The sequence below is a fragment of the Penicillium macrosclerotiorum genome (genome assembly GCF_028827735.1).
Source record: "Penicillium macrosclerotiorum strain IBT 26536 chromosome Unknown utg000003l_segment0_segment0, whole genome shotgun sequence".
In the NCBI taxonomy this organism is placed as follows: Eukaryota; Fungi; Ascomycota; class Eurotiomycetes; order Eurotiales; family Aspergillaceae; genus Penicillium; species Penicillium macrosclerotiorum.
The window spans coordinates 648,752-676,680 of record NW_026643083.1 but is presented as its reverse complement, the minus strand read 5'-3'; the positions used below and the strand labels follow the sequence as shown (position 1 = coordinate 676,680).

The following is a 27,929-nucleotide window of genomic DNA, read 5'->3' as shown; positions in this document are numbered from 1 at the left end:
ATATATACCACCTGGGATCTACGGTCGCAAAACACTTAGTTGACGAACTTGGCATTTTTATGACATTACAGAGACATATTCTTTAGGATTCGAGCATAGAATACCCCTAAAATATACTGAGAATATTGATTGCACCATTTTCTATCCTGTCAGAGTCTGTACATGGTGGCAGAGGCACTGGAAATCAAGGGTGTACTTCGGGCACTCATTTTCCCGGTCCCGGAGTGGATGTTTGGAGGATTCCGTTTCAATGGATGCCGGCCTCGTTCATTCGATCCAGTTTCAATCCATTCGCCATGCGATTATTCGCGACCGGTAGGGCCCTGCGTGCCAGCAGTGGCCGTTGGTCGATTGCCTCGACTCGACCTAGAATCCCCCTCGCCCGAACATACCCGCTCCGCCAGTCCATTCCCGCCGTCACTCGAGACTGGAGCTCGACAGTCGCTTGCCGGGTAGCTGATCAGAGCGGCAATGCCAGCTCAGGCAGGCAAGCAGCAAGTGGCCCGCCCAAACTTGCGATCGAGGGTGACAATTATCCCACCGACCAGTGGACCAACACCCCGGAAACGATTCTGTCCCATGTGGGACGACGTCTCTATCTCGATGAGAACCACCCGCTCGCAATCACACGCAAGCTCATTGAGAGCCAATTCCCCGCTCCAGTCTTCGGCAATTATTTTGAGAAGAACCCTGTTGTTACTACCACCCAAAATTTTGACGTCCTGGGCTTCCCGCCGGACCATCCAGGTCGCAGCCGAACAGACACATACTACATCAACGACAAAACCGTCTTGCGCACCCATACCAGCGCACATCAGCAAGCCTACTTCCAGCAGATCAACCAAAATGAAAAGACACGGCCCAAAGAAGTTGGATATACGGTGATTGCCGATGTCTATCGCCGCGATGCAATCGATCGCAGTCACTACCCGGTCTTTCACCAAATGGAAGGTGCTATGCTTTGGAAGCGGCCTGATGAAAACCCGCTCGCGCATTCCGCGGAGACCGCTGCGAATATTAGAAAAGATCTGGATCTGCTACCGCGCCACGATGTCCCGGTCGAGGACCCCAATCCAACCCTCCACGCTCAGCGGAACCCGCTGCAGGCCGAGCATCACAGCGAGGAAGAGGTCGAGGCGATTGCAGCACATCTCAAGCGCTCCCTTGAACTCATGGTTATTCGGGTCTTCACCGAGGCTAGCAAGGCCGCTGCAGCGAGCTCTAATAGCGATGCTCAGCCCGAACCGCTGAAGGTGCGTTGGGTGGAGGCGTACTTCCCTTTCACCAGCCCCTCGTGGGAGCTTGAAGTGTTCTGGCAGGGTGACTGGCTGGAGATCTTGGGGTGCGGCGTCATCAAGCAAGATCTGCTGAACCAATCCGATGTCTCCAACCGCGTCGGCTGGGCTTTCGGCCTGGGCATCGAGCGCATTGCCATGCTCCTGTTCAATATTCCCGACATCCGCCTTTTCTGGTCTCGCGACGAGCGATTCCTATCTCAGTTCCGCGCCGGCCAAATCACCCGCTTCGAACCCTTCTCCAAGCACCCTGCCTGCTACAAAGACGTTGCCTTCTGGCTCCCACCGTCTGCTGTCACTGGTGGGAGCAGTGCTGCCGGCGGTGCGGTACCATTTCACGAAAACGATGTGATGGAGATCGTCCGTGGAATCGGCGGTGATCTTGTTGAGGACGTTAGCCTGATCGATGAATTCACGCACCCCAAGACCGGCCGCAAAAGCATGTGCTACCGCATCAACTATCGTAGTTTGGAGCGAACCTTGACCAACGAAGAGGCTAATGAGATGCATGACCAAGTCCGGGCGAAACTGGTTGGCGATTTTGGGGTGGAGTTGAGGTGATTGGACAAGACCTCTGTACCATATAATATCTGCTACTTGTATGTAAAAGTTGTACAATATACCAAGGGGATCCGTCACTCCTTTTCTCAAATCTCAGCTGGAGTCTACGCCTCTCCATAGTGTGTGTAGATGCTTACTTATGTTTGAATTTCTACGCTACATGTAGACTACGTTTGGAAACAAGAAGTAGAACACAGGGAGACAACTGAAGACCAAGGGGAAGCCCTCGCATGGGTGTATATTGTACAAGAGAGGAGGAGAGAGTTGATCAGTAGACACAAATTGCGCAAAAAAAGGGAAAAATTAACACCCCACCACGAGACAATCCAGACGCCTCCGGTCACATGCAACAAGGGTGTATCATACAGATCCAAGACATAAATAGAGATATCAAGGAAGAGCAGTTTTTCAGGGTCTAAGAGCCAGCCGTAACCGAGTGCAAATCCCCATCGTGATCATGACGTATGATATATGGTACAGAGAGAAGGAAAGTAGAGGAAGAGGGGAAAAAGATGGAGCATTATAGTCGAGGATGGATTGAATTTAAGCGTTCTTGACGACGCCGACCTTGGCAGCCTGAAGGGAAACAAAAATGTTAGAAGAGCACTTATTCGATCGCAATTTAGCAGAAAAACTTACGCGAACAACCCGGCCGTTCAGGAGGAAACCCTTGCTCTGGGTGTACATCACGTCGCCGTTTTCCAAGGTCTGGGACGGGGCCATGAAGGTGGCCTCGTGCAGGTTGGGATCAAACTTCTGGGGCTTGCCCTCAACGCTCTCGCTGGGGTCGAAGCGCTCCAGACCGTGCTTCTGGAGTGTGTTCATGAGGGTCTTCTCGGTCATCTTGAGGCCCTCGACCAGGTCGAGCAGGTCCTTGTTGGCTTCGGTCTTCTCGGCACTGAGCTTCTCCGCAGGCACAGCCAGCAGCGCGCGGTCGAAGTTGTCAATGCTCTCCAGAAGGTCCTTGGCGAAACGCTGAATAGCGAAGTTGCGGGCGTTGTCCATGTCGCGCTTCGTGCGGTCCTGCAGGTTGCGGAAGTCGGCGACAGAGCGAAGGAGTTTATCCTGGTTCAAAGTGAGCATGATGAAGCAGGAATAATGTATTGCGAATCGTCAGAAAACAAGAAGACATACCTTCAAATCAGCAGATTCCTTCTTCTTCTCCTCAAGCTCCTTAAGGATGGGGTCCTCGGCAGCCTCACCCTTCTCACTCGCTTCAGCATCCTGGGAAGCTTCCTTCTTCTCAGCGTTGTTCTCGGTAGAATAGAAACGGCGAGCAGGCTGAGGGGCAAACGGCCGAAGGGCTGAAGGGAGCTGTGATTGCAACCGTGTTGTCCGGCGGAGCGCGAGCGGCGCAGCGGATGTGGAGGTTGAGGCAGTCAGAACCGACCGGGCGGCCTGTGCTTGTCTGAAGAAAGTGCGCTGGAACATTGTGTAAAAGAAGAGAAATACAATTGAGGTATGTCGAAGTGGAAGAAGGAGAAGACTTGGGTCTGCAAATCTGATTGTGATAGCTGATCGTCGGGAGAATTTCGTCGAACATCACCTGACCGCTTTAGCTCCGGGAAAACCGAGGGCCCGAAGTAGATTCGTGCTTGCCTTCCTCAACAGGCAAGACGCCAGTCAAGTTGTCTTTTGAAACATATTCGGTGATGTATGCGATTTCAACTCAAGGCGTGTATTTTTAGAATGAGATTTTCACTTTAATATCGGCATCTTTCTTTCTCAAGAACCCGCTGCTAGCCCTTAAACAGAATCCCCCTGCCTTCCATAACATAAGACAGGCGTAGCGACCCTAAATAACCACTCCTTAGCAGTCGACAACAGGATTCATCATTGACGAGTGTTCAAGTTGAGCGACATTAAGACGGATTAAGGTTCTGGAAAAGCTTCAGCTCCAGACACCATGATATGGTTGTCTATTCCCTGAAGAACTGTTCCAGAAATCCAACGTGAACCGATATTTCTCGCGAGCTCCGCTTGAGATCTTGCTGCTTCTGTAAAGAGTGCACTTGGAGCCCACGGAGAGCTGGAAGTCCTGGTTGAATTAAGCTGTGAAAGACAGGATACTGAGTGGCCTCGCATATAAGGTAAATGCGAGCGCAGAATATGATCCATGATCTCGTTTGTTTATGCTGCTCAAGAAGAATTCAATAAATTCGGAAATGCGGACAAAGGCAACGGTGTCTGGAAGGATTATTGGATTGCACCGAATTACTAACATGTCGGTAAGTCCTTTGGTATACGAAGGCATTATCGGCCCTGGAACCAACGTTTTATAGTGGGCCACCTTTCCGATTAGGTCGGGGTATTATTTTGTAGCTCATATGCTTTCAAGACCTAAATACCCAGAAGACAACGGGGCAAAAAATAGAAATTCTTTATCTTTGCACATATTAAACTCAACATATGATCAAATCATTTCTTTTTGCCTCTAAAACATGTCACTCAAGGGAAAGGTTGCAATTGTCAGTGGCTCCTCGTCCGGTATTGGCGCCGCGATCGCCCAAGAACTTTCGAGTCGTGGGGCTCACATTGTTGTCAACTATCCCACATATGAACAGCGTGCTCAAGCAGAGTCTGTGCTTCAAAGCCTCAGTGGGCCAACATCTACCATGGTCGAGGCCGATCTGTCCAGTCTCCAAGGCCCAATGAACCTGGTAATGGCGACCGTGGCTGAATTTGGAAGAATCGATATTCTAGTGAACAATGCCGCAGTCATGGGCCCAAGTGCTCTAGATGCAAGCAGCACAACAGATCTGCTACAGTTATGGGATGCCATGATAAATGTGAATTGTCGAGGCACGATGCTATTGACACGCGAAGTTCTCAAGCACCTCTCGCCGAGCCACTCCCGCATCATCAATATTTGCAGTTCAACTTCAAGAGACCCAGATCCAAACATGACATTTTATGCGGGGACGAAGGGAATGATCGAGTCTTTTACACGATGCTGGGCGAAGGACCTCCCCCGCAAATATGGCTGCACTGTGAATGCTATCGCTCCGGGTCCAACTGCAACACAGGCCATGCTTTCTACGCCTCCAGTTTTCCAAGCAATTATTAAAGACCGAACTGACAGGACTCCTGTTGCACCGAGGCTGGGGAAGCCTGAAGAGATTGCCTGGACGGTGGCGATGCTGTGCGAAGAGAAAGCGGGGTGGCTTAATGGACTATATATCCCTGTCGCGGGGGGCGGACTATTTGTTTAAAATTCGAATGTAAACGTAACAAAGATGATGATCTCAAGATTTTGTATATATTCCAGAAATGATATTGTAGACATAAACTTAGACTGATTCAAAATATCTTTAATCGATGTGGTACTAGTGACCATCGAACTAGAACTCCGTAGTACTGACCACGTCGATAACCGCTCAAAAAAGTCGAAGATCGAAACACACAAAATTGGAATGAAGCTAGTGATTTTCTGTTTACGCCACTGAAATTTTGAGTCTATTCCGGTAATGTCCGTTATTTGCCAAAGAAAGGCCATCTCAAATGTGGGGAACCTCGTACCGTTCTTCGGGATGTGGAGATGGCCCATAGGGGAATACTCCCCAACCTACAAGACATACCGACAAGATAAATTGAAAGATATCCGCAAACCAATAGTCTTTTATCTGAGCCAAAAAGGACCGATCTATTTCCATCAAATACATATTCGATCTAGTTTTGGGTTAAAGACTCTTGAGGACACGCATACCTCATCGCTTCAATACCAACATTGGTTCCCTTATTACCAAAGCCAAGCTGAATTCAACAATCAAAAACCGCCTGAATCATCTTCTGAATAGCCTCAGGATGGTTGAACAAACACTTGCGGGCAAAGTCGCCATCGTGACCGGCTCATCGTCCGGTATCGGCGCCGCCATCGTGCGAGAGCTGTCCTCGCGCGGGGCCAACACAGTTGTCAACTACCCGTTTCCCGGGCTGAAAGACGAGGCTGACACGGTCATTTCTTCACTGCCCGTTCTCGGGATTGCGGTGGAGGGCGATATGTCGAAGATTGAGACGCCGCAGAAGCTCGTGGACGCGGCAGTAGCGAAGTGGAACCGGATTGATATCCTCGTCAACTGCGTCGCCCTAGCTGTAAACAAGCCACTTGAAGAACAGACATTGGAGGATTGGGATCTGCTTGTCAACATTAATGGCCGCGGCACGTTCCTCTTGACAAAAGCGGTGCTGCCTCATCTCACGAAGGGGAGCGGACGGATTGTCAACATTGCTAGTATCTCAGCTCGAGGACCCCCGCCAAACCAGACGATCTATGCTGGCACGAAGGGAATGGTGGATTCGTTTACAAAATGCTGGTCAGTTACAAAGGAGCCGTCGTTGATTCATACCAGATTTGCTGACTAGATGATCAGGGCCAAGGAACTTCCTCCGAAATATGGGTGCACTGTCAATGCAGTGAGCCCGGGCCCGACTCGAACGGAGGGCTTTGCTGCTGCTGGTGAAGAGCAAATGAAGATTCTCCAGCCCACCATTGATCAAACACCCGTGGGGCCTCGGATGGGGCAGCCCGATGAAATCGCGTATGCAGTTGCTTTCTTATGCGAAGAGAGAGCGAGATGGGTCAACGGAACACATCTTATCGCATCGGGCGGATTGTTTATTGATTAGAAGTTGATTAGAGATAATGTAAAACAACAACCGGATGATCAAAATGCAAATTGATACTTCGAGTGATTGGTGGTAAATATATTTGAAGGATTATAAAGAATGTCTCCGACGCTACATATGTTTTAAACACCTTGAATATATGGTTACGACGTGATATGGAAACCAAATAAGTTTAGGAATCCCTAGAACGCGCAAATAGAATCATCACAACGCGGGCGCGCTGTTTGGCTCGGGCATTGCTACTTCTACGTGTCGTGATAGAGCCCATGAACGGAAGCCGAGAAAGGACGTCTGCTGCCTCCCGATGCCCCGTATTTTTCATTGTTGTAGAGTCGTGAAATGGCCTGAGATGTCCCCAAAGTCAGAATGATTCAGTGTGTTGTCAAAAACGATGCCAAAAATCGATACCGAGGACGTCTTAGCGTTGTTTAGCGCGAGATTACAAATGTGGCCGAGTCGGCCTGCGTTTATGTAGAAGAGATGCCGATCGGTGAATCCTGCCACGACACTGGGCGTATTGGTCAGTTCCCACGGCTGGCGGGGAGTTGGTTCTTGTTGTCCCGAATCTAAGTGTCTTTCGGAGACTTCCATCCAGCTGCGGATTCATAAGAACGAGGGCAATTCGCGTCCATATAACAGATAAAAAGGTCGGAAAAGAAAGCTTAAGATACTCCCTTCTTCACTGAGAACACATTTGATCATATGACTATCCTCCGTCCAAACCCACAATCGAAATGCCTCTTAAAATGGATCCAGAATGGCGAAAAGCCATGGAGCCGTTCTTCGCCAACTCGGCAGCGAATCCCCGACCCCCAATAACGGATCCTTTGGAGATGCGACCGGTTGTGGAAGCGAGCCTCCGAAACTGCCTGTCCGTGCTTCCTGAATACCCGGATGTTGAGCAGGAAGTACACCATATCACCTCGTATGACGGGGCATCCATTCCGGTGTACCGATTCTGGAAGAAGGGCGATGCATCAAAGCTCGGGCCAGCCATTGTCCACGCCCACGGCGGCGGGAACATCCTGGGGGATGTGCAAATGCATGGGACCTACCTGGCGCAGCAGATCCACCAACACGGGGTCCAACTTTTCTCGGTCGAGTTTCGGCTCGCGCCGGAGCACCCTTTCCCCACGCCAGTGGAGGATTGCTATGCCGCCTTGGCTTGGGTCAATAAGCACGCGGACCAGTTCGCCATTGACCCTCACCGCATCGGAGTGATGGGCGAAAGCGGCGGGGGCAACCTGGCCGCCGGTATGACCCTGATGGCTCGCGACCGAGGCCTGTCGCCCCCTGTGGCGAAGCAATTTCTCATTTATCCTATGTTGGACGACCGCAATACGGGCCCGTGTCCAGCCTTGAAGGATTTGTTGATGTGGACTCCAGAGTCGAGCATCGTGGTCTGGGGGACTTACCTGGGTGCGAACTTTGGCACTGATCACGTCTCGCAGTATGCTGCGCCTGCCAGGGCCGCCAGCGTGGAGGGCCTGCCCCCGACATATATGGAACTTAGTAACTTGGATATCTTCCGCGACGAAGGGCTCAAGTACGCCTCACGCATCGCCGCGGCCAACATCGAAGTCGAAATCCATGTGTATCCTGGCCTGCCGCATGGGTATGACATCTTTGCACCTCTTTGTGCGCCTTCGCAGCGGGCGATCTCAGATCGTGTGCGGGCGGTCTCAACCTTGTAGAGGTTGGAGTCACTGAGTCCAGTGACCAATCGTTTGGAGTGGAATGTAAATGATGTCAGATTAATAGAAGTAATAGTCAAGACCGCATGATATCGCAGCCTCAGTGTCTGTCTTGGCGTATCCAATATGATCATCCCTTTCATCTCTTTCATTTATGCCCCTGGCTTTCATTTCATGCTTGCGCTTCCCCGTTGTTCCGACCCCAAGATGCCGGGTTTCGCCGGAGGCAGTTCGGTTGAGAGTTCAATCTCGCGGGTGTCATTGCTAGGCGGAGCAAGGACCAAGCCCCCGAAGACCACGACAAAGTTGGTAGGCAGAACAATAAACGCGGCGTTGGCGCTGTTGGCACCGAGAGGGAGCGAGGCTGAGCGGAGCGGAGGAACCGACCTGGGAGCCAAGTATACGCCAGCGGAGGCCGAGCTCTGGAGCTCTTGTGGAGGCCGATGACAAGCGCAAGGGAGGCACAGGCAGGCCAAAACAATGAAGGTGTGGCGCATGCATGTGGCGCATTCAGGGGTGTTGCGCACAAACAGATGAAGAGAGAGCCGTTTTGAGTCAAGCTCAGGGGCATTAGCCACAACAGCTGGCCAATCTGGCCTATTGCCCACAACAAGGGAGGCTCAGCGAGCCAGCCTGGAGACGCTTTGATTTGGTTTGCCTGTTCAATGCATCCAGTCGCTGGCCGGCTTGGCGGTTGGTGGACCAGTCGTCGTAGATCAAGTGGATCGCTAGGGACAAAGTGCGCGTGGGTGGAGGCTGCACTGCCCGCCCCAAAACATCCCAAGCACCGCAAACGATGACACGGCCTCTGAGACGCTGCGCCTCCCAAAATTTCATCTTGCCCCCGGGTGAATCATAAATAATCTGGAGACCCTGTTAGAGAATTTTCAAACCAGCAGAATCGAATATTCCAGACCTGATCCCGAAAACCGAGGCAAAAGAAGAAGGCAAGGTGTTCGCCTCCCAAGAGACTTTTCTTATCCGGTGGCAACCCCCTTTATCATCCTTATTCTCTTATCCTCCACCGCCTTTCCTCCCTCTCAACACCCTGTTGCAACTACTCTCTGAGACTTCACGCTACGTCTCAAATACATTTCCAAATGGCTGAATCACCTTTCCCGATGACGACCTCTCCTTCATTCCAGGCGAGCCGCTCCTCGCGGTCCTCAGGCCGACCCTCGCTCTCAATCGATCTGTCTAGCATCCCCCCGCTTTCCCAGCCGACCCCTCCGTCAAATACTCTCTTGATCACCGATCTGAATGACTTGGTTCTTTTCCAACCGTCTTCACTGGATATGATTCGCCAGCAGATAACTGCTCTGGTGCCGCTGAACTCATTCTCACCACTTCCCTCCCTCCGCCGCATCATCTGCTCGTTCCACTCTGAGGATGATGCCGTTGCTGTTCGAAAACTGTTAGAAGGAAACCGGCTGCTTGACCGCAATGTGCGACCCCGCATCTATTTTGGCGAGCCTACTCCCATCCTCAGCGGAAACACCCAGAAGCAGCTGCTGGAGGCCCCTCAACTGGACAAGCTCTTCTTCATCTCCCCGCCTCCCAGCCCACCCCACGGATGGGTGATGCGCAACGAAGACCCGCCAAACCGGGAGGTGCATGCGAGCGATCTGGCCAACGCGCTGGCCCAGCTGAAGACCGACCACTCCGAGCCCATGAGCATCGACCCCGCTACCCCAGTCTCCATATCCTCCGAGAAGCGCACAGGTAGCTGGCCGCTTGCCGGGTCGCAACAGCGCAGCCGCAGCAGCACCATTATCTATAACCCCGAAGACCATGGCCATAGCCCAAATCTGCCAGCCGTTATGGTTGAGGACATGACTGTGCAGGTGGATGATGAGGATGTCGACATGGATGCGGAGTTGAGCCCTATCGAGATGTCGGTCAAAAAGATGCCTCCTAAGACGTCTCGCCCACCAGTTGAGCTGATGGAGTGAGCTGTGATGGGCATTGGCTTTTCGCATTCTTGTGCAATTCTAGCGACTGGTTATTTGTGTGCATAGGTCATCTATGACGGTGGCTTGCAAGCATGGCGTTTATGGGAAAAGGACAGACTACATATTGCATCATTTCGGAGCTTTTTTATGATATATACTAGGTTATCTGTTTCAATTGTCGATAGGAGATTTTGCAACATAATAGTCCCGCATTTCTTTTGATACTCTTGGCTTTTTACTCTTCACTTGATCTCTAATAGATATAAGCAAGTCACTTAGAAAGGAACCTCAGCAGCTCAATTAAAAGGATGATCAAGTCTACAACCAGCGCATCCATTATGATTAGATCCAGGTTCGCCCCGGAAGCTTGTCATTACAACGAGGACAATTACAATCCTTCACCTTCGCAAAGGCCAATTGTTTCCAAATGATTCTCTGTAGTGCTCTCTTCGCCAATAGCTCTCGACTCTCCAAAAAAACGCCCGTCCGTTCCCAATCGCGCTCCTTCAGCACCGCATACCTTTCATTCTGTGACGCCTCCTCGTCTCCTTCAAAGTCCCCCGTCAGCGTCATCCGCCCCATGCGCAACGCCGCCAGCTCTAACGCAATGACCGCCTTCCAGGCCCGACTCGGGTCATGCTTATCCCGCAGCAGCTTCGCTTGCTTCTCGCATATGTCCAGGAGAAGAGCGAGATTACGGGGAAAACAGAAGCTGCGTGGGCTTTTTGGATTTTTGATAAACATATCCTCCAGGCAATGCACGTTGGCGTCGATATAACGCGCTACGTGGTACTCTTGCCCTGTTTGTGTTTTGAGCGTTTCGATTAGGTCGTTCATCTCTCGTTGGAAGGACGCTCGCTCGCCGGCGAAGTATTTTACCCAGGAGAAAGACATTCTATCGGAGGGACTGTCAGGAGCTTGCCTGGATGACCCGGATAAGGTGGTGATTAAGCTAAGAATCATATCTACAAGGTGGCCAGTGGCTAAGATCTGCATTTATAGGAAGCCAGAGAAGACAATGGGCATTGGGAAAATTCTTTGTTATGGTGCAGAAATACAAGGGGGATAATAGGACATAAAGAAAGAAGGAACACAGATTGACGTTGGCAAATGATGACGAGAGTGAGAAGCCACTGAATACGGTGAAGAACCACACGTTCTGCTGTGCATCTTTTGTATGGGGTCCTGGGCAGCCTCGGAGCTCAGCGCCGTAACGCGCTAGTCAGCGAGGCAGGAGATGTTCAAAATTCCCTGCCAGATAGTTCCTATATTTGACATCGTCTGATTGAGCATCGCGTTCCATTGTATCCCACATTTTCTAGCCTATACAGTATCCTACTATATCGACATGTTACCAATGTAGATTATACTTGTTTCAGTGGTTCCAGCCACCTCTCTGATACTCTTACGAGAAGATCAAGGCTTCAATATGAATATCGAGGCTCATGTGCTGCATCCAGGGTGGATCAAAACGGACCCATTGTAAAATGATGGCGGCCAGTGTCAGACTCAATACGTCGCCATCTCATAATGTCAGTACAATACCATCATTAGTCTATAAGCTTCATATTGCACCGTTTGTATTCATCCTCTCTCTTAAATATGGATTCCAAACCATTTCTGTAGACCTTGTACCCGTTCCTCCTCGGTTTTAAATGAATCTATTATTCTCGACTTGCCCCCCATATTGAGCTTGACAACATCGGGACTTCCACCGATAAAAATGAGTTTGCCCACAACAGAGACCTCGACATCATTAGAAAATCTATCAATACAGTCACCCTGATTTAGCGGAAGTCCGTAAGTTTCGCCGTTTCGAATAAACTTCACAATCCAAAGGTTCTTCTTGGTCAGCGCTTCCCAACTTGTATAGTGATTTATAACTTCGAAATCATTGTGGAAAAACTCGAATTCCGCGAAGGCATAGAATGAGTTCCATTCCTTTTCTGGGCCATTTCGATATTGGTAAACCCAGAATTTTTGGGCTGGGCACGTCTGATTCGGTATGTTATCGTAAGATAGTCTTATCTCCTGTGAACCTAAGTTTCGAAATGTTTGTCCCAGAATCAAGGGTATCGGCCAAGTTGGTCCATCGCCGCCGAAAGCAACATCGACATGATATTTCTGTCCACTCGCAAGCTTGACAATATTGACGATATGTGTCCTGCACATAAGATGAGTCATTTGAACTTCATGACAAGGAGAATTCACTTACCATCCTCTATATTCACCTTGAGGTATGCCATCAACTCGGCGTCGATTACGCACCCCGGTCATATATACCGAGAATCCTAGACCCCGTAGGATGTGGTGGAAAAATATGCTGCACTCCAGACAGTATCCTCCTCGTCCACTTGGCTTGCAGTTCTCCGATTCAATTCCCATGAACTTAGTATAAATACTCTGTGGCTTAATGTCCGCCAAATTTGTCTCAGAATAATGTACCGAAAGGTTGTCATATGGAAATCGCGTGATTTGACATCTGAAAAGGACGGTCAATGCCGCTTCAGTTTTCGGGAACAGTTTTGGTTCTTGTATGTAGGGCTCATATTGAGCTGGCAGTGCTATATAATTGAGGTATTTGCTCAATTGACTGGCAGAATAGGCGGAATCCATCCTAAGGACCTAATGATTGTATGGTTTTAACAATGAAGAACAGTTTTGGACTAGATGCGTGACAATTGGAATTTATGTGCCGAGAAACTATGCCTTGACCCTTCGTGACTCATCTTTACTAGGGCTCATCCCCTGGTGGCTATTGGCCCGATTAGGGATAGCGTGCAAGTCATGGGCCACGGCGTAAAATACATCCTTCTCTCCTTTTTCTTTTGGGCAGATTGAAGCTATCTGCTAAGAACTCCAGAGGCGTTTCAGCCTCAGAAATTCTCAATGTATCTCCACGCATCCAATCACCTGATTGCAGCATAATGGCCTAACTTGTACCATACCCTATGGTGGGCCGTTGGCTGCCAGACACTACGTGACTCTCAATGCTTGTCTGGAGGAGAATAAACTGGGTGTCTCTAACTATTACTAGTTCTATGTACAAATAAGAGACTTGGGCGCGTTCACATAGCAGCCTCAGTCACAGAAAAGGTCTGCCATAACAGGTTAGATGGCAATGCCAGCTGCATGGATTCCTCTCCGCACTATGATGCCCCAATCCTCCGTCTCTCCGCTTCTTTTCTTTCTTTTCGCTTTTATTTCCATGTTTGGGGGGTTTGTTGTCTTCGATGTGCTCACTCAGGTAGGGGCCGTCTTGGATAGATATGGTCAAAGAGCCGAGTCTTTGGTAGCCAGGCAGCCAGCTTTGCTGCACCTCTTGGAGTTTCCAGAAGGAGAAATCCTCTCTGAGGGTCGGAGTAGACTTCTCTCAGCTCTTTAGCAGAAGATGGAGTGTACTGGAGACTTCCTGGCCCCAGACTGGCAGCGTAGATGGGCATTTTCATGATTGAACGGCTCGTGATAGTCTGCAAAATCACCATGCCCTGTACGAGCTTCTAGGACCCGCGTGAAAAGGAAGCGTGGGAGATGTAGCTCATCAGAGGAGGCGATCCAAAGATCTTTGTAGAACTGTGGCGCCACGGCTTGCCAGTGCTTTGTAGGCCTATAAAGCATCATCATTGAGATGTCGGTTCTTTCTCAATGGAAGGATCTCAATCTAACCGGGGCTAGAGTTTTAAAATTGTTGAAGCAATGCAAGAGAGTTGGAGATTGGTCCCTGACAAAGCGCTAAATTCAGTATATCTTGAAAATCCTGCTTTTGCGCTCTTGAAACGACTGCTACGCAAGAGCTGCTTCCTAGGAATCACTTCTACCAAGGACGGCCTTGGCGGATTCCACAACCAAGTTTCTCCACCGTGTAGCTCCGTTTAAACTATTTCGTACCTTATTCAATTTAAAGGTCATTCAACAGGCTTTCAGCTGTAGATAAATTTGAACTTAAATTGTATACGAGGGTCAGTAAGCACGCTGCCTAGACAGGGCTCCAATTGCGCCGCTAGACTGCCGCCCCTGCAAGTTCCCTCTTTTGACTGGTTCCTGATGCCCCGAATACGAGGATCTGCACGCCCAGACCCCAGATTTGGAGAAACGAGGGATCGAGAGTGCAACAACACCACAGAAAAAGATTGTGGGGATGGACCGCAATTAAAAGGACTGCTTTGCCCAGCTGAAACTAGTACAGTTCCCTCTTCATTTTGCAGTCATTTCCTTCTGTGACCCTACCGCATCCTGTTCCAGCGTCATTTTATAATCTAAAAAAATGAAGCTGTCGACCTTTATTTCTCTCACAGCTTCCACACTGTCTCTACTACCTTGGACAAGTGCATGGGAGATTACATGGAACGACTCAAACAATAAAGAGCACACCAGATCTGGACATGGGCCCAGTGACTGCATTGCAATTCATAACCCCGCAGGCCATGTGTTCAAGATCGATTCCCAGGGTGAAAACGGCATCAACATGCTCCTGTTCACGAACAGCAAGTGCTCTGGAGATCCAGCCGGCATGGCAACCGAGGTTTTTTCTAAGGAAGCTTCTCGAGATCTCCTCGGCTTTAAGGTCGTGAGTCTTTCGTCGTCCACGGCCTCAACCGACTCCACTACCAAGACATCCGGTAGCCACACTGAATCGACATCCCCGACAACTTCGTCGAGCGAGACTGCCTCTGCCAACAGCAGCCAAAGCAATGGCGAATCAATGGCCACTAAGACGACAACACACACAACTTCCACCGCTAGCTCAGCTATGACAACGTCTGCAACTCCAAGCGGCACGTCTTCTACAACTTCGAGTGCGTCAAGCGTTTCCACGTCTAATGCGGCTGTTCAGCTGGCCGGTTCAGGTGAGAGCGCCGCCAAGGGACTCATGGGCGGAATGTTTGGATGGGCGCTTTTGCAATTGATAATTTAATTGAAAGTGGATGCAGGTGTCTGACGATCTGACCTGGATCAAATTCCTTTATGTTGCTTTTCCTCCATTAAAGCCCGTTTTTTGGCTTCTTCTTATACCTAATAGCTATTCAGAGTCTTAGTGTGATAAATCTACTTGCACTCAGTTTGACATGTCCGTTTTGCGAGATTTATAGCCCCTTACAGGTCTATGGTCAGTGCCTTCCGCCTATATAGTATTTTGCCCAATGCGGAAGAATTGAGTACTTGATCACATCATCCAGTCTCTTTGGACCGTCATATTTTGTTAGCACAAGCCGCGTCAAGCTTGGGAGGAGGAGATGGGAAAGGGAAGAAGAAGAACGAGGGACGGGGGTATCTCATGGGCTATTGATGAACCCAAATTTAAAATGGCTACATGTGTTGTCAAGGAATGCAACCATTGTAGATATTCTGTCTAAAGCTACTTAGAGCGATTCAAAGTCTAGGGTTGGGTGATAGTGATCACACGTGCTTTTATCTTTAACCTAATATTTCTCAAAACCTACGCTCACACATAATATGGCCCATTCTGTATTAATCCCACTGGCGCTCGAGTCTCGATTTATAAGCCTTTTTAGACTTTAGACTAGCGGATAGTTGCTCGTGTCAATATTATCCTGATAAACCAAAAAAAATGTGGATCATCATGCGATCAGTATTCGAAAACATGAAAACATAGAGGCCTTTTTAAAAGATCTTCACACCTTGACAGCTTTCAGGCAGGGTATCAAAAAGCCAGTTGTGAGGTATACACAAACAACAGAATACTCCATCACCAATCCCATGAGCAAAAATGGGGCAACTGGGCCGAGTAGAGCACTCCATCTTAGATCAGATACATGGAAAACTGAAAGGAAGAGGTATGTTATGCGGGTGGCAATAAACGGGATCGCAATTGTTGTAGAAGTGAGAATCTGTATTATGCTGTTAGTTACATCGAAAAAGGAGACCGCACTGATCTTCAACGTACCATTCGACTTGTACGGGCTAACCGCGATTTTTGCGTCCAAAAATACGCTTGAATTACCAACAAACAAGCAACAAATACAACAACCAAGATATATCCAGTTTTAACAAGCTTATTGCCAGTAATAACATCATCAATGCTGTCGCTACCCTCCAGAACTCCCCCCGCAATTGTGAGCCCAATGCCGGCGAAGAAAAGGATACGCGACAGGAGTAAGCATTGGCGAATTCTTGGATTCATGCTCTTCTCAAGAGATATACTGGAAGTTGTTAGATTTTCGAACCCGTAGAACGTAAACCCATATCTTTTACGCACATGATTCGGATAAACCCTAGAGTCGCCGCAATCAAAGGGAAAACACCGGCATTAAGAAGAATGAGTGACGAAACCATCAGACCCGTACGAGGGACTTGCTCATAAACAATAACCACGATGCCTGCGGCGATGCGAACTGGAAGATATTAAAGTATATCAGCAAGACCAAGTGTAGTAGAATGAGTCTCTTGAAGGAATACTCACTACTGGAGAAAATCATCAAGATGATCCATGCCATACGAGGCCGACCATGTCGATAGCAGGCAAGGTATGCTGACGTGATTACTACTGGTAGGTAGAACACGATTTGTGCAATGCTCAGTTTTGTGTGGTCGCAAACCATAGCTGGCAAAGACTAGGGGAAAAGCTATAGCACAGGAAATTCCGCTGAGGGTTCGTTGAGAGTTTAATCTGTGATTCAATAGAAAAAAAGGGGAAGAATCAAGATAATGGCTACTTATTGCGAGAATAACTGCTTTTTATAATCCTTCTCTATGATGACCAGCTTTCCCTGTATGATGGCTAAGCCTTAGACTGCTTCCGATTGTGGATCTCACCCAGAATATAGTTCGCAAGATCAGCCCTGTTTTAGGCTTAGCGTGGGATCACTTTTCTTAGTCATCTCAGCCGCCGCACTGCCCAAAGGCGTAGTTAGAGAGCCAAAATACTGACGGTAATATTGCATTAATTGATACCAGCAAAGGGAAAATTGCTCCCAGTCACATATCTAGGTGATGATACATGGTAAGCCACAAATAGATGCGCCACATTTGGACGGAGTAATTTGAAACCCAACCTTAATAATAGCCTGGGGCTACTTCTAGGTATCCTCTGAGTCAAACACATGGTCGGTGTTCCCGGAAAGTCCAAGGGTTGCAAAACCTGTCGACAGAGGAAAATCGCAGTAAGAAATAAACCTACAGCATCATATTTGTTCCAACTGATCTGAAACTGAAACCCAATATTAGTGTGATCAAAAAAGACCCGCCTGCACACAATGTACACGGTCGAACCGGGAATGCGGGGGCTATCAGAAAGAGAGAATATTTGTGTTGGTTCAGCCAGACGCCGAGAAAACTCATACCTTTATTAGACCATCTTTATTGAAATCAACGTCATGTTCGCGATCTCGGCATCATCCCAGAAATACCTGGGTACTGAAACACGATTTTGCCAGTCCAGCGGTCAGTAACGATGCTCAACATGAGCAGATGCTTCTACAATTCTCTGAAACCGGCTCCGCCTATAGAATCATACAGAGAAATATTGAACGCCACAACTTAGTTCAACTGTTTCTTTCGCAATGTCTTCCTCAATGGTCGTCTCTTGACCCTAGATCATGGGTCGCATTGCTAGGCGATCTTCCCTCAACAATCGACGCATTGGAGCTTTCCTCCATAGCAGTATCAGCTGCGGTGGTTGGACGTATGATCCAGAATACAAATCTTGTCAGGGAAAGTCTTACTTACTACACCCTCGGGCTTCGCCAGCTACAGCGGGCTTTGAATAAGGCCAATCTTGCACAAGAAGATGGTACCTTGGCAGCGTGCATGGCATTATCTCTCTACGAAGCTCTTGAATGTCCCAATTCAGCATCCAAGGGCTACTACGAGCACTGTAACGGCCTCATGGCTTTAATCCAAATTCGAGGAGCTCATGCGCACTCTTTGGGCGCGGGCCATAAATTATTCCTCGGGGTTCGAATCCCTGGTGTATGTCTACCCCGACTCCATGATTTCACTTGCACATTTCTCAATGACTTTGACTACAGATATTGCATGCATTAAATCACAACAGTTCCACCATTCTCTCTGAGCCGATCTGGATGGAGCAACCGTGGTCCATACTACCTAAGCTTCCGTTCGATCGAGTTGCAGATTGTCTAGCCAAGGCCCCGGGCATTCTGAACCGTGTACCTCTATTATTCAGCCTGGATCCCAACCAACAACTTGATCTGATCCGCGAACTAGTATACCAATGTTTGGAAATTGACATGGCACTGAAGCAAATTGATGATGACCTCCGACTTGCCACCTCAGGCGATCTATATTGGCCAGTGTCGTCCAAAATGAAGCTCAACCCGTTGGACGACAATCATTCTGGATCGAATTATTTCCCTATCACGTTCAATTTTATCGACCTAGAAATTGCTAAAACACTAATCCTACTTTGGGCAACATGGACAATGCTTTGGTCTGGTCTCTGCAACTTGTACCAGCACTTCGACATAATCGCTGCCGCCGGGGGTTTGTAATGCAGACCGCTGATATTAGGACCGTACGCACTTCCTGGTCGGGAGGCACGGCCTATCTTCCTTCGCTTGAACATCGAGTAGATTATCTCTCGATGGCCCACCATGTTTGCCAATGTGTTGAATACTTCTTACAAGATAGCATGCTGCTGACTGGGCCACTGACCATCAGCCCGGCACTTGGGATTGTGATCGATGCCTTGAAAAATAGACCAGGTCATGAAGAAGAAATTTGCTGGCTGCAAGTTGCTCTGAAGCTAGTTCAACAGAAGGGCCTTCGTGCCTTGGAATATGTCAAGACTTAATTAAATTGCACCCATAAATCTCTAGACTCATCCACGTAAGGGCTATTTGTTATGTAACAGGCACTTTATGTGCACCTAGTATTTCAACAACTTCCTTGGAACTCATGTACGTGAGTATCATTCTATCTTTTCAGGAAAGGAAAATTGTCATAGACGAAAAGAAGATGCAACAATTCCATTGTTTCAGGTTATTGACATATCTCTTTGTATTCCTTTGTCGAGGAGTGCTTTATCAAGCACCATTCCTTGTGCCCAGACAAATAATCACTGCAGTACAATGATTGCACTCTATCAATTTAATATATATCCCTTGTAGCGAGCCCTGAAAGCATCCGCAAATTCTAGAGAATAATAACAGCTCTCCTCCTACAGTCTGGTCTCTAAACACCAATACTGCACACCGTTTGAACACCTGACTCCCCTAACTCCCACATCAATATACCGCTTGCTGTGCTGTATATGTCATATATTCCTTTATCATGTCTCGAACCACCTCCCCTTCAGACAAAATCTTACTGGAGACCCTCCACACCCGCATTCTAGAAACCACCCTCTACCTCACTGACTCCCCCGGTCTCTACGAAGGCACGGCCCTCTTCCCCATCACAAACCCAAACCCCTCCACACGTCTCTCTCCCCCCTCTGCCGTATCCCCAACATGTCAGGCTCACTCAATACCCACCTCCTCGTCCCCCGCAGGATACATCCGGCCCTTGACAGATCCTACGCACCAAGCAAGTCCTTCCTGGTCACCGAGCAACTGCCGAAAACTCACTGGGTCGTCCTGGACCTGCCACTTGCTCCAAGTCCACTTGACACAGAAGCCTTCCTCGACGCCGCAGCAGCCGCAGCAGACAAAGACACCAGTCCCATTATTCTCCAACCCGCCGCCGCGAAGACCGCGAATGCGCTGGTCATCGAGGTGCGCGGGCATTTCCGCGACGAGAAGGACATACGCGCCGCAGCTCAGCGCCAGGTGTGTATCCTGGACCAGCTCGTGCGCGGCCACTACGTGGAGTTCGGGCGCGAGTTGTTGGCATGGATGAAGGAGGTCGCGGCTGCGTGGGCGGTGCGCGAAGAGCGAGTCAGATATGAGGAGGCGCTTGCCAAGGCGTGGCCCAATAATGGGATTTATATCCCGGCCACGCCTTCGAATAAGTCGCGCACGTCGAGCCGATCCAGTAAGCGCAGCAAGGCGTCGCAATTGTCAGACTCCGGCTTTGTGAGTGCCGGGCCAAGCAAGTCTCGCAAGTCTCGACTGTCGGGGTCCAGGTCTGGAGGTCCTGGTCCGAGTCAGCCATTGCAGTCGCCGACTAGGGCGTCTGGAGAGGCCGGGCCGAGTAATCCATCTCAAAAGTGGAGTTCAGTTGCAGGCCCAAGCAACGTTTCTCAATCGTCGATTGGGGCGGCCCAGCCATTAAGCCCAGCGTTTAGACCGTCAAGTTCTGGATTTGGAGGTGTAAGTCCTAGTCGGACAAGTCACATTTGTTGGAAACCTCAATCGATATCTCGATTGTCAGTCCTGGAGCCTGTTGGTGCGAGCCAGTCGCGGTTATAGGGTGAGCTGTGTGAATGAAAAGGTAAGCAAACGTCTGACCACGTTGTAAATGAGACTGGGTGTTTTGAGATAGAGGATGTGGACAAATTCAGGTGAGTGCATCCAAAAACCAGAAGCTCTATTACACCCTTGGGAAACTATATTGTTTGTATCAGGTCAACGAATCAACATTGTGGTTCATTTTTTTTCCTCTCTAAAAAGTATAAACAGAAACAGGTTTCAACCTATTTTAATAGGCCACTAGTAGCAGCGGCAAAGATTGCACTGAACATGGAAACTCCAAATTGCGCCGCCGAATCCGCCAGTAAAGTACATCGAATGAAAACTCCCTTCATGCTCGAGCCTGGTGTTGCTTTTTCGCATCGTATATCAGCCGCTCTTTCAAAAGCCATAGGCGCTTTGGCCATACGGCGTTGCGCCATACGGAGTCTGGGCGCTGGCACCCCACGCACTATTGGCGCCGTTGCCGTACGAGGTCAGGTTCCCATCGATGCCCTCCGGGGGTTCGTATGCATCGGGGTCGCCGGCGCCCATCATCTCGGCGTCGTCGGGGCCACCGGCGTGGCCATCCTCACCCTCGCCGGACAGAACGGAGACGGTAGTGGCCAGCTTGCGTTGTAGAACGATAATACCCTGTTGAATGATCGTGTCGGGATCCATGTTTCCGATACTCTCCACGTCTACGTAGAAAGTGCCAGGTTCGGCATCATAGTCAAAAGGCTGGTCTGGGTTGTTGACGGGTTCCCAGGCTGCATTTTCCGAGACAGGCCTGCATGATATAGCCGTTAGCACTCCGTGGCAGTGGGTCAAAAAAACTGGGGAATGCAAAAAAAAGAACCAAAACCTACCATTCCTTGATGGGATCCTGCTCATACCAGTAATCCACATGCCGCAGATTATTATTTGGGTCATACTCAAAGCCCACAGCGGAAGTGGGCGCCCACTTGGCGTGCTCCTTCGCCGTGCCCTTCTTTGCCAGACAGGTTAACTTAATCTCCTGGCCTTTTCGCAGCTTGCAGATCAAGGGGCCCTTGTGTTCCGGGTCAGTGATGACTGGATCGCCAATTGTGTCATTCATGCGCTCGCCCTGGACAATCAAGTCGCGCGCGTAGACGGGCATGATGCCGTTACCACAGCGCGCGTGGAGAGAGAGTGTAATGCTGCAGCGCACACAAGCGGAGTCGCAGTCACAGTCACGTGTATATTCGAGATCCTGGTCGCAGTTCTTCGCGTTCAGAGGGATCATGCCGAGACGGTGAGCCAGCATCTCGTCAGGGATGACTGAGGTGTTGTTCTCGATTTCGATCAGATCGAGGGCGACATTGGGCACTTCGGCGAGGATCGCGCGGCGGAGAGAGTTGGCAAGCGACAGATCCACGGAAGTCAGCCGGAAATCAACACGGTATGGCTCAACCTGGAACAAACAGGGTTAATCATGATACTGGGAGCACGCGCAGACGGATTCTAGCCTACCTCACGCACGGTGACTTGAGGCCCAGTGGGCTCCAGGTCCATCTCGTAATCCATCCTGTTATGAATGCGGGCGCACTGGTCGCCGCCACCCGGGTCTGAAGGTTGGTGTCTATCTGCAGCTCATGTAACAAAGAGGCTGAGCGCAGCAAATTTGACCCTGATGGGGGACAGACCGTGGGGATGAGGAGGGGGAGTGAAGGGCAGGGAGTGGGTTTGGAGATGTTTCGCTGCCCCAAAGAACCGCGCGGATTTGGTCTTCGGAGGCGCTTGGCGCTTTTCCTAATTGGGCCACCACCCTGCAGGCTGTGAATCATCCAGCGAACTATGAACAACAGCCCTGGCAACCTCAAGGCATCGCCTTGGAGAAAAAAAAAATTCGAGGAGATACAAGTATGAAATGTAGCACTATGTTTTACACAGAGAAATAGATGGAAAACGGAGAGAGATAGAGAGTGGAGGGCATGGTTCAGATTCAATTCAGTTGCTCGCAAGAACAGGCTTCGGAGCCCTAAAAAGGCCACTGGAGAGACCGTTTAGTCACCTCATTCGAGATAAGAGCATCTTTTCTTCGAGCTCCAAGTCACAAATTATGCACAGCAAATTTCATATCCCAGGAACCTGACCATGCGAGGACATTTTACCCTCCGACTGTGTTGGGCGCCCGAGATTGGGGCCCTGGACAGAGCAGTCCGTCTATGGTCTGTGGCAGTAGCAAGCACAGCAAACAAAACCAAAGTAAGCGCCAGCAGACGGAGGTGGTCGGGTAGAACAGCAGCCCGAGCCACAATAGGCGTATGCGATGCAAAGTTGTAGAAAACAAGAGGGGTGAAAAAAGAATTAAGAAAGCACGAAGCCGCCCTTCTTTTTTTTCTGGGTCGTGTCGAGTCATCATCGGGAGGCTGCAAAAAGCAATTCCCAAGCGGTTCAAAATGAAAAAAATGAAAATGAAAAAAAAAATAAGGCGAAAGGAGGTAGGGGAGAGGAGAAAAAAAAAAAAAGAACATGCTCCAAGTCATGTATCACAGAAACAATATGTACGAGCAACGTGCAAGCGCTACCGCTTTAAGGAGCTGCGATTCAAGGCTTCCAGCAGCTCGGGTCGGCTGGCCAGGGCTTGGGCCGCCTGGGCATAATCCACCCATTGTCGTTGGCGTTTGTAACTCTCCGGCCATACGGGTTCCTCACGGTCGACGGAGGCTTCGAAGAATTGATAGGAGGCCTTCGGCGCTTGTGCCGTCAAGAGATCCGCGGATCCCCGCATTTCCGGGATTAGGCCCAGATCCTTGTAGATGGTGCAGTGAATACCCGCTTCCTCCCAGGCTTCACGACAGGCGGCATCTTCGGCGGATTCGTCAAATTCCCATCCACCTTTCGGCAAGACCCAACCGCCGGGGCCGGTCGATTGAATCATGAGAACTTGGGTCCGGTCTGCAGAAACGGCGACGATACCGGCGACCAGGCGCTCGCCTTGCGGGCCATAGCCTAGAGAATTATCAAGTCTCCGGTCAGCGCAAATCCAGCATAAGAAGGAGAGGGGGAGGGGGAGGGAGTTCTGAATGTAGGATATAGTGATTGATGGGGGGAGAGGCCAGGCCGATCGCCCCACGTGCCAGGAATGCCACTCACGTTGATTCTCCCGCCCGACGCGAGATTCCATTGACCGGATTTGGGCCATTGCGAACAGTAGAGTCCCAATGCGTCTTGTTTCCAACTCGGTCCCGTCACACCCGAGAAAAATCGACAAGAGGAGGCGGTGAAAAAAGAGTGTCGAGCAGCAGAGGAATCGTAGATCGTTCAGAGAGAAAGTTGAGAAAGAGAAGGAGAAAGAGAACCGTTGATTCCCCAGAGGGACAAGGAGATGAGAAGAAGAAGATTGACAGCCCTCAAGAGCCTGAAGAGAAGGGTACACTCGACACAAGCTCCCGCGGAGCCTGGCAGGACTTCGGGGGAGGTTGAAGGGGGGAAGGAAGAGGGAGAGAGCTTCCCTGGTTTGGCGGGTCGGCGTTCAACGGGTGTCGAGGGCGGTCGGGGAAGGGAATTTTTTTTCCCTGGACGGTCGAGATTGCGGGGACCGGACAGAAGAGGCAAGGCAGCGGGTTTAGGTCTTTCCATTCATTCCCGTCAGGGCCGGGGACCGGGAGAGAGGGAGAGGAGTACAAAGAGGCATGGTCGGCAGAAGAGGAAGAATACTGGGGAAATGGAGGAAAGGAAGATGGTGAGAGTCGAAGGGGAAGTGGGAATGGAGGGGCAACCAGCAGCCAGCAGAACTGGCGGCGCAGTCCGGCGAAAAAAAAAAAAAAAAGGTACAACTGACTAAGTTACCATACCGGCATTTTACATGTACAGATGCATCGTCAGATGCGTTCACTCGCTCGCTCTCTACGCCGTCAACTCGTCCTGGAGGCCATTCTTCGTCCTGGTCAGATAATCCCAGCGGGTTCGTGCGAGGCCTGGACAGGCTCATACGGAGGTCATTGATCCAGAATGACCGCCATACCAATAAGATGCCCCCGAGAGGGTCTGTTCCCACCACTAACTGGGTCGGAGATATACGACAAGGTTCCGTAGGGGAGTCACCACGACAACCTCACGACAAGCTCCCGACAAGCTCCCGACAAGCTCCCTGACCTCCAATGTGTCCTTGTCCAGGCCAGAGAATGGCTGCAGAGGGTGCGGGTGGACCATTTACGACGTATGCATTCCCCTTTCATGTTGTTGCTTGAGGAATTTGGTGTTTCTGGGGGCGTTCTAGATCAAGATGTCACGTGACTGGGTCTCCATCCTCTTCTCTCAATCACTTCGAGCCGACTGCCATCGGGGAGATCTGAGAGACGGAAATTAAAATATGACGTTCTTTTGCCAATGGCGGACGGAGATGCGATTCGTGACATGCATATCTGACCATCTCTCCGGGGGGTCTGCTTCCCTGACCAGGACTCGGTCTTCTCCCTCGTCCCTCGTTTCCAGGTTCTTTTCCGAGCCCTAAGCCCCCCTTTCGCCCTTCGCCCGTTTAACCAAGTTCGCTAGCCCCCTCAGGGTCGACTCGGGTAGGCTGGACCCTAAACTCCGGTACCGAGCCGTCACGAGCACCTAGGAAGACCGACACTTGGGAAACTCGGAGCGATTCGATCCAGCTCGCCGATCTGGTGAATTTGACACTGGACCTACGGGGCCTATGAGGTCATGCGCAATGGGAACACCCGGCCTGGTCGGTTGTTTGGGGGGGGGGGCTTCCTCAAAGCTGATTCCTAGGTTGCTGATTGTTATAACTAACAGGCTCGAGAAGTTCTCGGGCTTGCAGGCCGGGGGCTCAATGATGTCGCGCGGATACTTATATAGGGCGGATTCTTGGGGTCGGCCATGCTTACTTGTAGAGCCGCACACCTTTCTTTTGCTCGGTCATCTAGACCGAGATACGACTGCTAGTATATCATCCATTCTCCATTCTCCAGACGCCTTCCTACCTCCTATACCACGACGGAAGATGACTCTAGAGATGCCCGCAATACGATCGACCTCGATACTCCGTACTCCGTCTCCACGCATGCGAGACACCGGAGACCCTGCTGTAAACCCCTTTACACGTATACCCGGTCTATACCACGGCCGTAATACCGCCCCCGCCAAACACCTCATCAACTCCCCAACTTCCAACCTCCTCCCACCCCCATCGTGACTTTTGACTCCTCTTTCCTCCTCGCACCCTCCTCCCTTACCCACTCAATCCACTCTATTCCCTCGTCCACTCATATCTTCCTCATTTCCCCCTCCCCTGCCCATCACTGGCCCCCCGTCCCCTCCTGCAATAGGACCGGCCTGCACTTGGCTCGCCACCATTGTTTGCTCTGCACCTCGTGCCCTGGACATTTTTGACTTCCGCCGGGGCCGCCGTCGAACCTGACGCACGCGCTTTGATTGCACGATGGAGCCCGTTGACGCCGAACGCGCGCGACAGCTGTCGCTCTTCCGGCCACTAGGTACGTCCCACTTTGCCCCCGGCAACGAACCACTGAGACCGGCCTCTCCGTCCCCGTGGCGCGTCCACTGGTTCTTGGTGGCTGCCGACCCTCGTCAACCCGGGGAGGTATGTCGCTCCTCCTGCAGCGAGTTCCAGCCAGTTCCCGACAATCTACCCCTCTTCGAGAAGGATCTTGTACATCAAATCAAGACATCCACGCTAACGATCTCTTTTTCCCCTTTCGCTGCCCCTCAGGCTACCAACGCAATTCTTGCGGGTACTGTAAATCGGACGACGGATGTATGTGCTGGCGTTTTGTTATTATTTTCCATTTTCGATGACTGTCCTATCTGCTTTGGGAAAGATGGTCTGACACGTCACTTTTCTCAGGTGCATCCTACTATACCAGTTCCGTTGCCGTGCGGCCCGAGCACTATGAGGAACTCATCAATCGGGGCTGGAGACGGTATGGCTCACTCCGCTGTCGTCAATTCTATCACTATCTTTGGGCCACCCAGTATGACTCACAACGCCGCAGATCAGGTACTCTCTACTACAAGCAGAATCTGGAACGATCATGCTGCCCGTACTACACAATGAGGCTGGAGGCCTCGGCGTTCACGCCTCGCCGGGATCAGCGCAAGGCCATCAATCGCTGGAACAAGTTCATTCTTGGTCCGGAGTATATCCGTAAGGCAGCTCGACTGTGTCCCCAGACCCGAGAGTGAGTGCTCATTGTATAAATCTCGACCGTACCTCCCACTCCTTATGTCTCACAGCATTATGCAGGGAAAAGCGACACCGGAAGTGCAACTTTGACGTCGTGTCATCTGTTCACGAGACCGAGTACAGCAATGTCAAGCGTCCCATTGATCCAGATACCAAAAGACCGCTGGAGCCGGCCCACAAATTTGAGGTCAATATCGAAGGCGACTCGGTCTCGCAAGCCAAATTTGACCTCTTTGCGAAGTATCAAACGACTGTTCATCGGGAAGATGTGTCCCGCTGGAAGACCAAGGATTTCGAGCGATTTTTGTGCTCAGGTCTTAAACGGTCCCCGAATCCCGTCACCAAGTCGAATGATTCTGAAAAAAAACTGGGCTCGTGGCACCAGTGCTATAGACTAGATGGAAAGCTCATCGCGGTAGCGGTTCTAGATATGGTACCTAATGGTGTGAGCTCAGTCTATATCTTGTGAGTGCTCTCCCTCTCATCCAACTTGAGTCACGAACATGATCTCATCTTTGACTGGGATAGCTATGACCCCGCATACGAGCAATGGGAGTTTGGTAAACTAAGTGCGCTTCGGGAGATCGCATTTGCCCTCGAAAACAGCTACCCCTACTACTATATGGGTATGATCTTGTCTATGACATACGCTTGCAAGGAATGACACTGAAACCAAATGTAGGATTTTATATCCATAGCTGCCAGAAGATGCGCTACAAGGCCAATTTCCGACCACAGTATCTTCTTGGTAAGACATCACCTGATTCAACGCCATGAACATCTAAAAATCTCCGTCGTTTGAAAGAGGTTTCACCGAGATAGATTACTAACTCCACCAAACTAGATCCTGAATCTTACGCGTGGCACCCACTCAATGGCGAGCTCTCCAAGAAACTCGATACGCGCCCTTATGTTTCCCTCTCACGAGATCAATCTACACCCGCCGAAGATCCAAACACTGTCTCGGCATTGGACCCGGATGTTGATGAGCAGGAGCTTTCCCTCTTTGACATCCACATGCCTGGCGCCTTGACCCTGGATCAAGTCAAAGCCTTGAACCTAGACAATTGGCATCTCCTCTACCATGGCAATTTTGTGCAGATGGAGGTAAGCAGGGAGTCCTATTCTAAAGAAAGATAAATTTTTTTGCTAACCATTGGTGATTTAGGACCTTGTTGGATGGGAAAAATTGCCCATGAATGACCCTCAGTCCGTCAAAGGAATCATTGCCGAGTTAGCTGCGGTTTTGGGCCCAAAGATCGTCAAGAACAGTGCAGTCGTCCTCTTTGATTGACGAGATGCGAGAGTAT

General features: G+C 50.2%; 17 protein-coding genes across 17 annotated transcripts; 10 read left to right on the top strand and 7 right to left on the bottom strand.

Annotated features, from left to right (window-relative positions):
- Positions 1–296: 296 nt before the first annotated feature.
- Positions 297–1,856, top strand: N7462_003132 (phenylalanine--tRNA ligase; the record flags this gene model as incomplete). The annotated part of the gene is made up of 1 exon (XM_057074858.1): positions 297–1,856. The coding sequence occupies one exon, from the start codon at positions 297–299 to the stop codon at positions 1,854–1,856; it is 1,560 nt and encodes a 519-aa protein (XP_056934363.1).
- A 543-nt stretch (positions 1,857–2,399) lies between these two features.
- On the bottom strand, positions 2,400–3,287 carry grpE (mitochondrial nucleotide exchange factor MGE1; the record flags this gene model as incomplete). Its single annotated transcript, XM_057074857.1, has 3 exons — positions 2,400–2,432; positions 2,496–2,921; positions 2,991–3,287. 3 exons carry the CDS (start codon positions 3,285–3,287, stop codon positions 2,400–2,402), a joined length of 756 nt encoding a protein of 251 aa, XP_056934362.1.
- A 1,010-nt stretch (positions 3,288–4,297) lies between these two features.
- Positions 4,298–5,068, top strand: N7462_003130 (SDR family NAD(P)-dependent oxidoreductase; the record flags this gene model as incomplete). The annotated part of the gene is made up of 1 exon (XM_057074856.1): positions 4,298–5,068. The coding sequence occupies one exon, from the start codon at positions 4,298–4,300 to the stop codon at positions 5,066–5,068; it is 771 nt and encodes a 256-aa protein (XP_056934361.1).
- A 592-nt stretch (positions 5,069–5,660) lies between these two features.
- Positions 5,661–6,482, top strand: N7462_003129 (SDR family NAD(P)-dependent oxidoreductase; the record flags this gene model as incomplete). The annotated part of the gene is made up of 2 exons (XM_057074855.1): positions 5,661–6,169; positions 6,227–6,482. 2 exons carry the CDS (start codon positions 5,661–5,663, stop codon positions 6,480–6,482), a joined length of 765 nt encoding a protein of 254 aa, XP_056934360.1.
- A 734-nt stretch (positions 6,483–7,216) lies between these two features.
- Positions 7,217–8,176, top strand: N7462_003128 (alpha/beta hydrolase; the record flags this gene model as incomplete). Its single annotated transcript, XM_057074854.1, has 1 exon — positions 7,217–8,176. One exon carries the CDS (start codon positions 7,217–7,219, stop codon positions 8,174–8,176), a length of 960 nt encoding a protein of 319 aa, XP_056934359.1.
- Positions 8,177–8,343: 167 nt separating this feature from the next.
- N7462_003127 (uncharacterized protein) lies at positions 8,344–9,013 on the bottom strand (the record flags this gene model as incomplete). The annotated part of the gene is given in 2 exon segments (XM_057074853.1): positions 8,344–8,768; positions 8,785–9,013. 2 exon segments carry the CDS (start codon positions 9,011–9,013, stop codon positions 8,344–8,346), a joined length of 654 nt encoding a protein of 217 aa, XP_056934358.1.
- Positions 9,014–9,276: 263 nt separating this feature from the next.
- cbpA (putative calcineurin binding protein) lies at positions 9,277–10,128 on the top strand (the record flags this gene model as incomplete). Its single annotated transcript, XM_057074852.1, has 1 exon — positions 9,277–10,128. One exon carries the CDS (start codon positions 9,277–9,279, stop codon positions 10,126–10,128), a length of 852 nt encoding a protein of 283 aa, XP_056934357.1.
- A 342-nt stretch (positions 10,129–10,470) lies between these two features.
- Positions 10,471–11,022, bottom strand: N7462_003125 (uncharacterized protein; the record flags this gene model as incomplete). The annotated part of the gene is made up of 1 exon (XM_057074851.1): positions 10,471–11,022. The coding sequence occupies one exon, from the start codon at positions 11,020–11,022 to the stop codon at positions 10,471–10,473; it is 552 nt and encodes a 183-aa protein (XP_056934356.1).
- Positions 11,023–11,724: 702 nt separating this feature from the next.
- N7462_003124 (uncharacterized protein) lies at positions 11,725–12,405 on the bottom strand (the record flags this gene model as incomplete). Its single annotated transcript, XM_057074850.1, has 2 exons — positions 11,725–12,292; positions 12,344–12,405. 2 exons carry the CDS (start codon positions 12,403–12,405, stop codon positions 11,725–11,727), a joined length of 630 nt encoding a protein of 209 aa, XP_056934355.1.
- A 1,987-nt stretch (positions 12,406–14,392) lies between these two features.
- On the top strand, positions 14,393–15,043 carry N7462_003123 (uncharacterized protein; the record flags this gene model as incomplete). Its single annotated transcript, XM_057074849.1, has 1 exon — positions 14,393–15,043. One exon carries the CDS (start codon positions 14,393–14,395, stop codon positions 15,041–15,043), a length of 651 nt encoding a protein of 216 aa, XP_056934354.1.
- A 718-nt stretch (positions 15,044–15,761) lies between these two features.
- N7462_003122 (uncharacterized protein) lies at positions 15,762–16,688 on the bottom strand (the record flags this gene model as incomplete). The annotated part of the gene is given in 4 exon segments (XM_057074848.1): positions 15,762–15,977; positions 16,034–16,334; positions 16,346–16,481; positions 16,550–16,688. 4 exon segments carry the CDS (start codon positions 16,686–16,688, stop codon positions 15,762–15,764), a joined length of 792 nt encoding a protein of 263 aa, XP_056934353.1.
- A 774-nt stretch (positions 16,689–17,462) lies between these two features.
- On the top strand, positions 17,463–18,599 carry N7462_003121 (uncharacterized protein; the record flags this gene model as incomplete). The annotated part of the gene is made up of 3 exons (XM_057074847.1): positions 17,463–17,529; positions 17,630–18,057; positions 18,117–18,599. 3 exons carry the CDS (start codon positions 17,463–17,465, stop codon positions 18,597–18,599), a joined length of 978 nt encoding a protein of 325 aa, XP_056934352.1.
- Positions 18,600–18,691: 92 nt separating this feature from the next.
- N7462_003120 (uncharacterized protein) lies at positions 18,692–18,901 on the top strand (the record flags this gene model as incomplete). The annotated part of the gene is made up of 1 exon (XM_057074846.1): positions 18,692–18,901. The coding sequence occupies one exon, from the start codon at positions 18,692–18,694 to the stop codon at positions 18,899–18,901; it is 210 nt and encodes a 69-aa protein (XP_056934351.1).
- Positions 18,902–19,559: 658 nt separating this feature from the next.
- N7462_003119 (uncharacterized protein) lies at positions 19,560–20,459 on the top strand (the record flags this gene model as incomplete). Its single annotated transcript, XM_057074845.1, has 1 exon — positions 19,560–20,459. The coding sequence occupies one exon, from the start codon at positions 19,560–19,562 to the stop codon at positions 20,457–20,459; it is 900 nt and encodes a 299-aa protein (XP_056934350.1).
- Positions 20,460–20,840: 381 nt separating this feature from the next.
- Positions 20,841–21,986, bottom strand: N7462_003118 (DNA-directed RNA polymerase II core subunit RPB3; the record flags this gene model as incomplete). The annotated part of the gene is made up of 3 exons (XM_057074844.1): positions 20,841–21,228; positions 21,308–21,873; positions 21,933–21,986. The coding sequence occupies 3 exons, from the start codon at positions 21,984–21,986 to the stop codon at positions 20,841–20,843; spliced, it is 1,008 nt and encodes a 335-aa protein (XP_056934349.1).
- A 1,000-nt stretch (positions 21,987–22,986) lies between these two features.
- On the bottom strand, positions 22,987–23,607 carry N7462_003117 (NUDIX hydrolase; the record flags this gene model as incomplete). Its single annotated transcript, XM_057074843.1, has 2 exons — positions 22,987–23,414; positions 23,559–23,607. 2 exons carry the CDS (start codon positions 23,605–23,607, stop codon positions 22,987–22,989), a joined length of 477 nt encoding a protein of 158 aa, XP_056934348.1.
- Positions 23,608–25,854: 2,247 nt separating this feature from the next.
- Positions 25,855–27,913, top strand: N7462_003116 (arginyltransferase; the record flags this gene model as incomplete). The annotated part of the gene is made up of 7 exons (XM_057074842.1): positions 25,855–26,167; positions 26,281–26,614; positions 26,680–27,084; positions 27,148–27,245; positions 27,302–27,367; positions 27,464–27,726; positions 27,788–27,913. 7 exons carry the CDS (start codon positions 25,855–25,857, stop codon positions 27,911–27,913), a joined length of 1,605 nt encoding a protein of 534 aa, XP_056934347.1.
- Between the last annotated feature and the right edge of the window lie 16 nt (positions 27,914–27,929).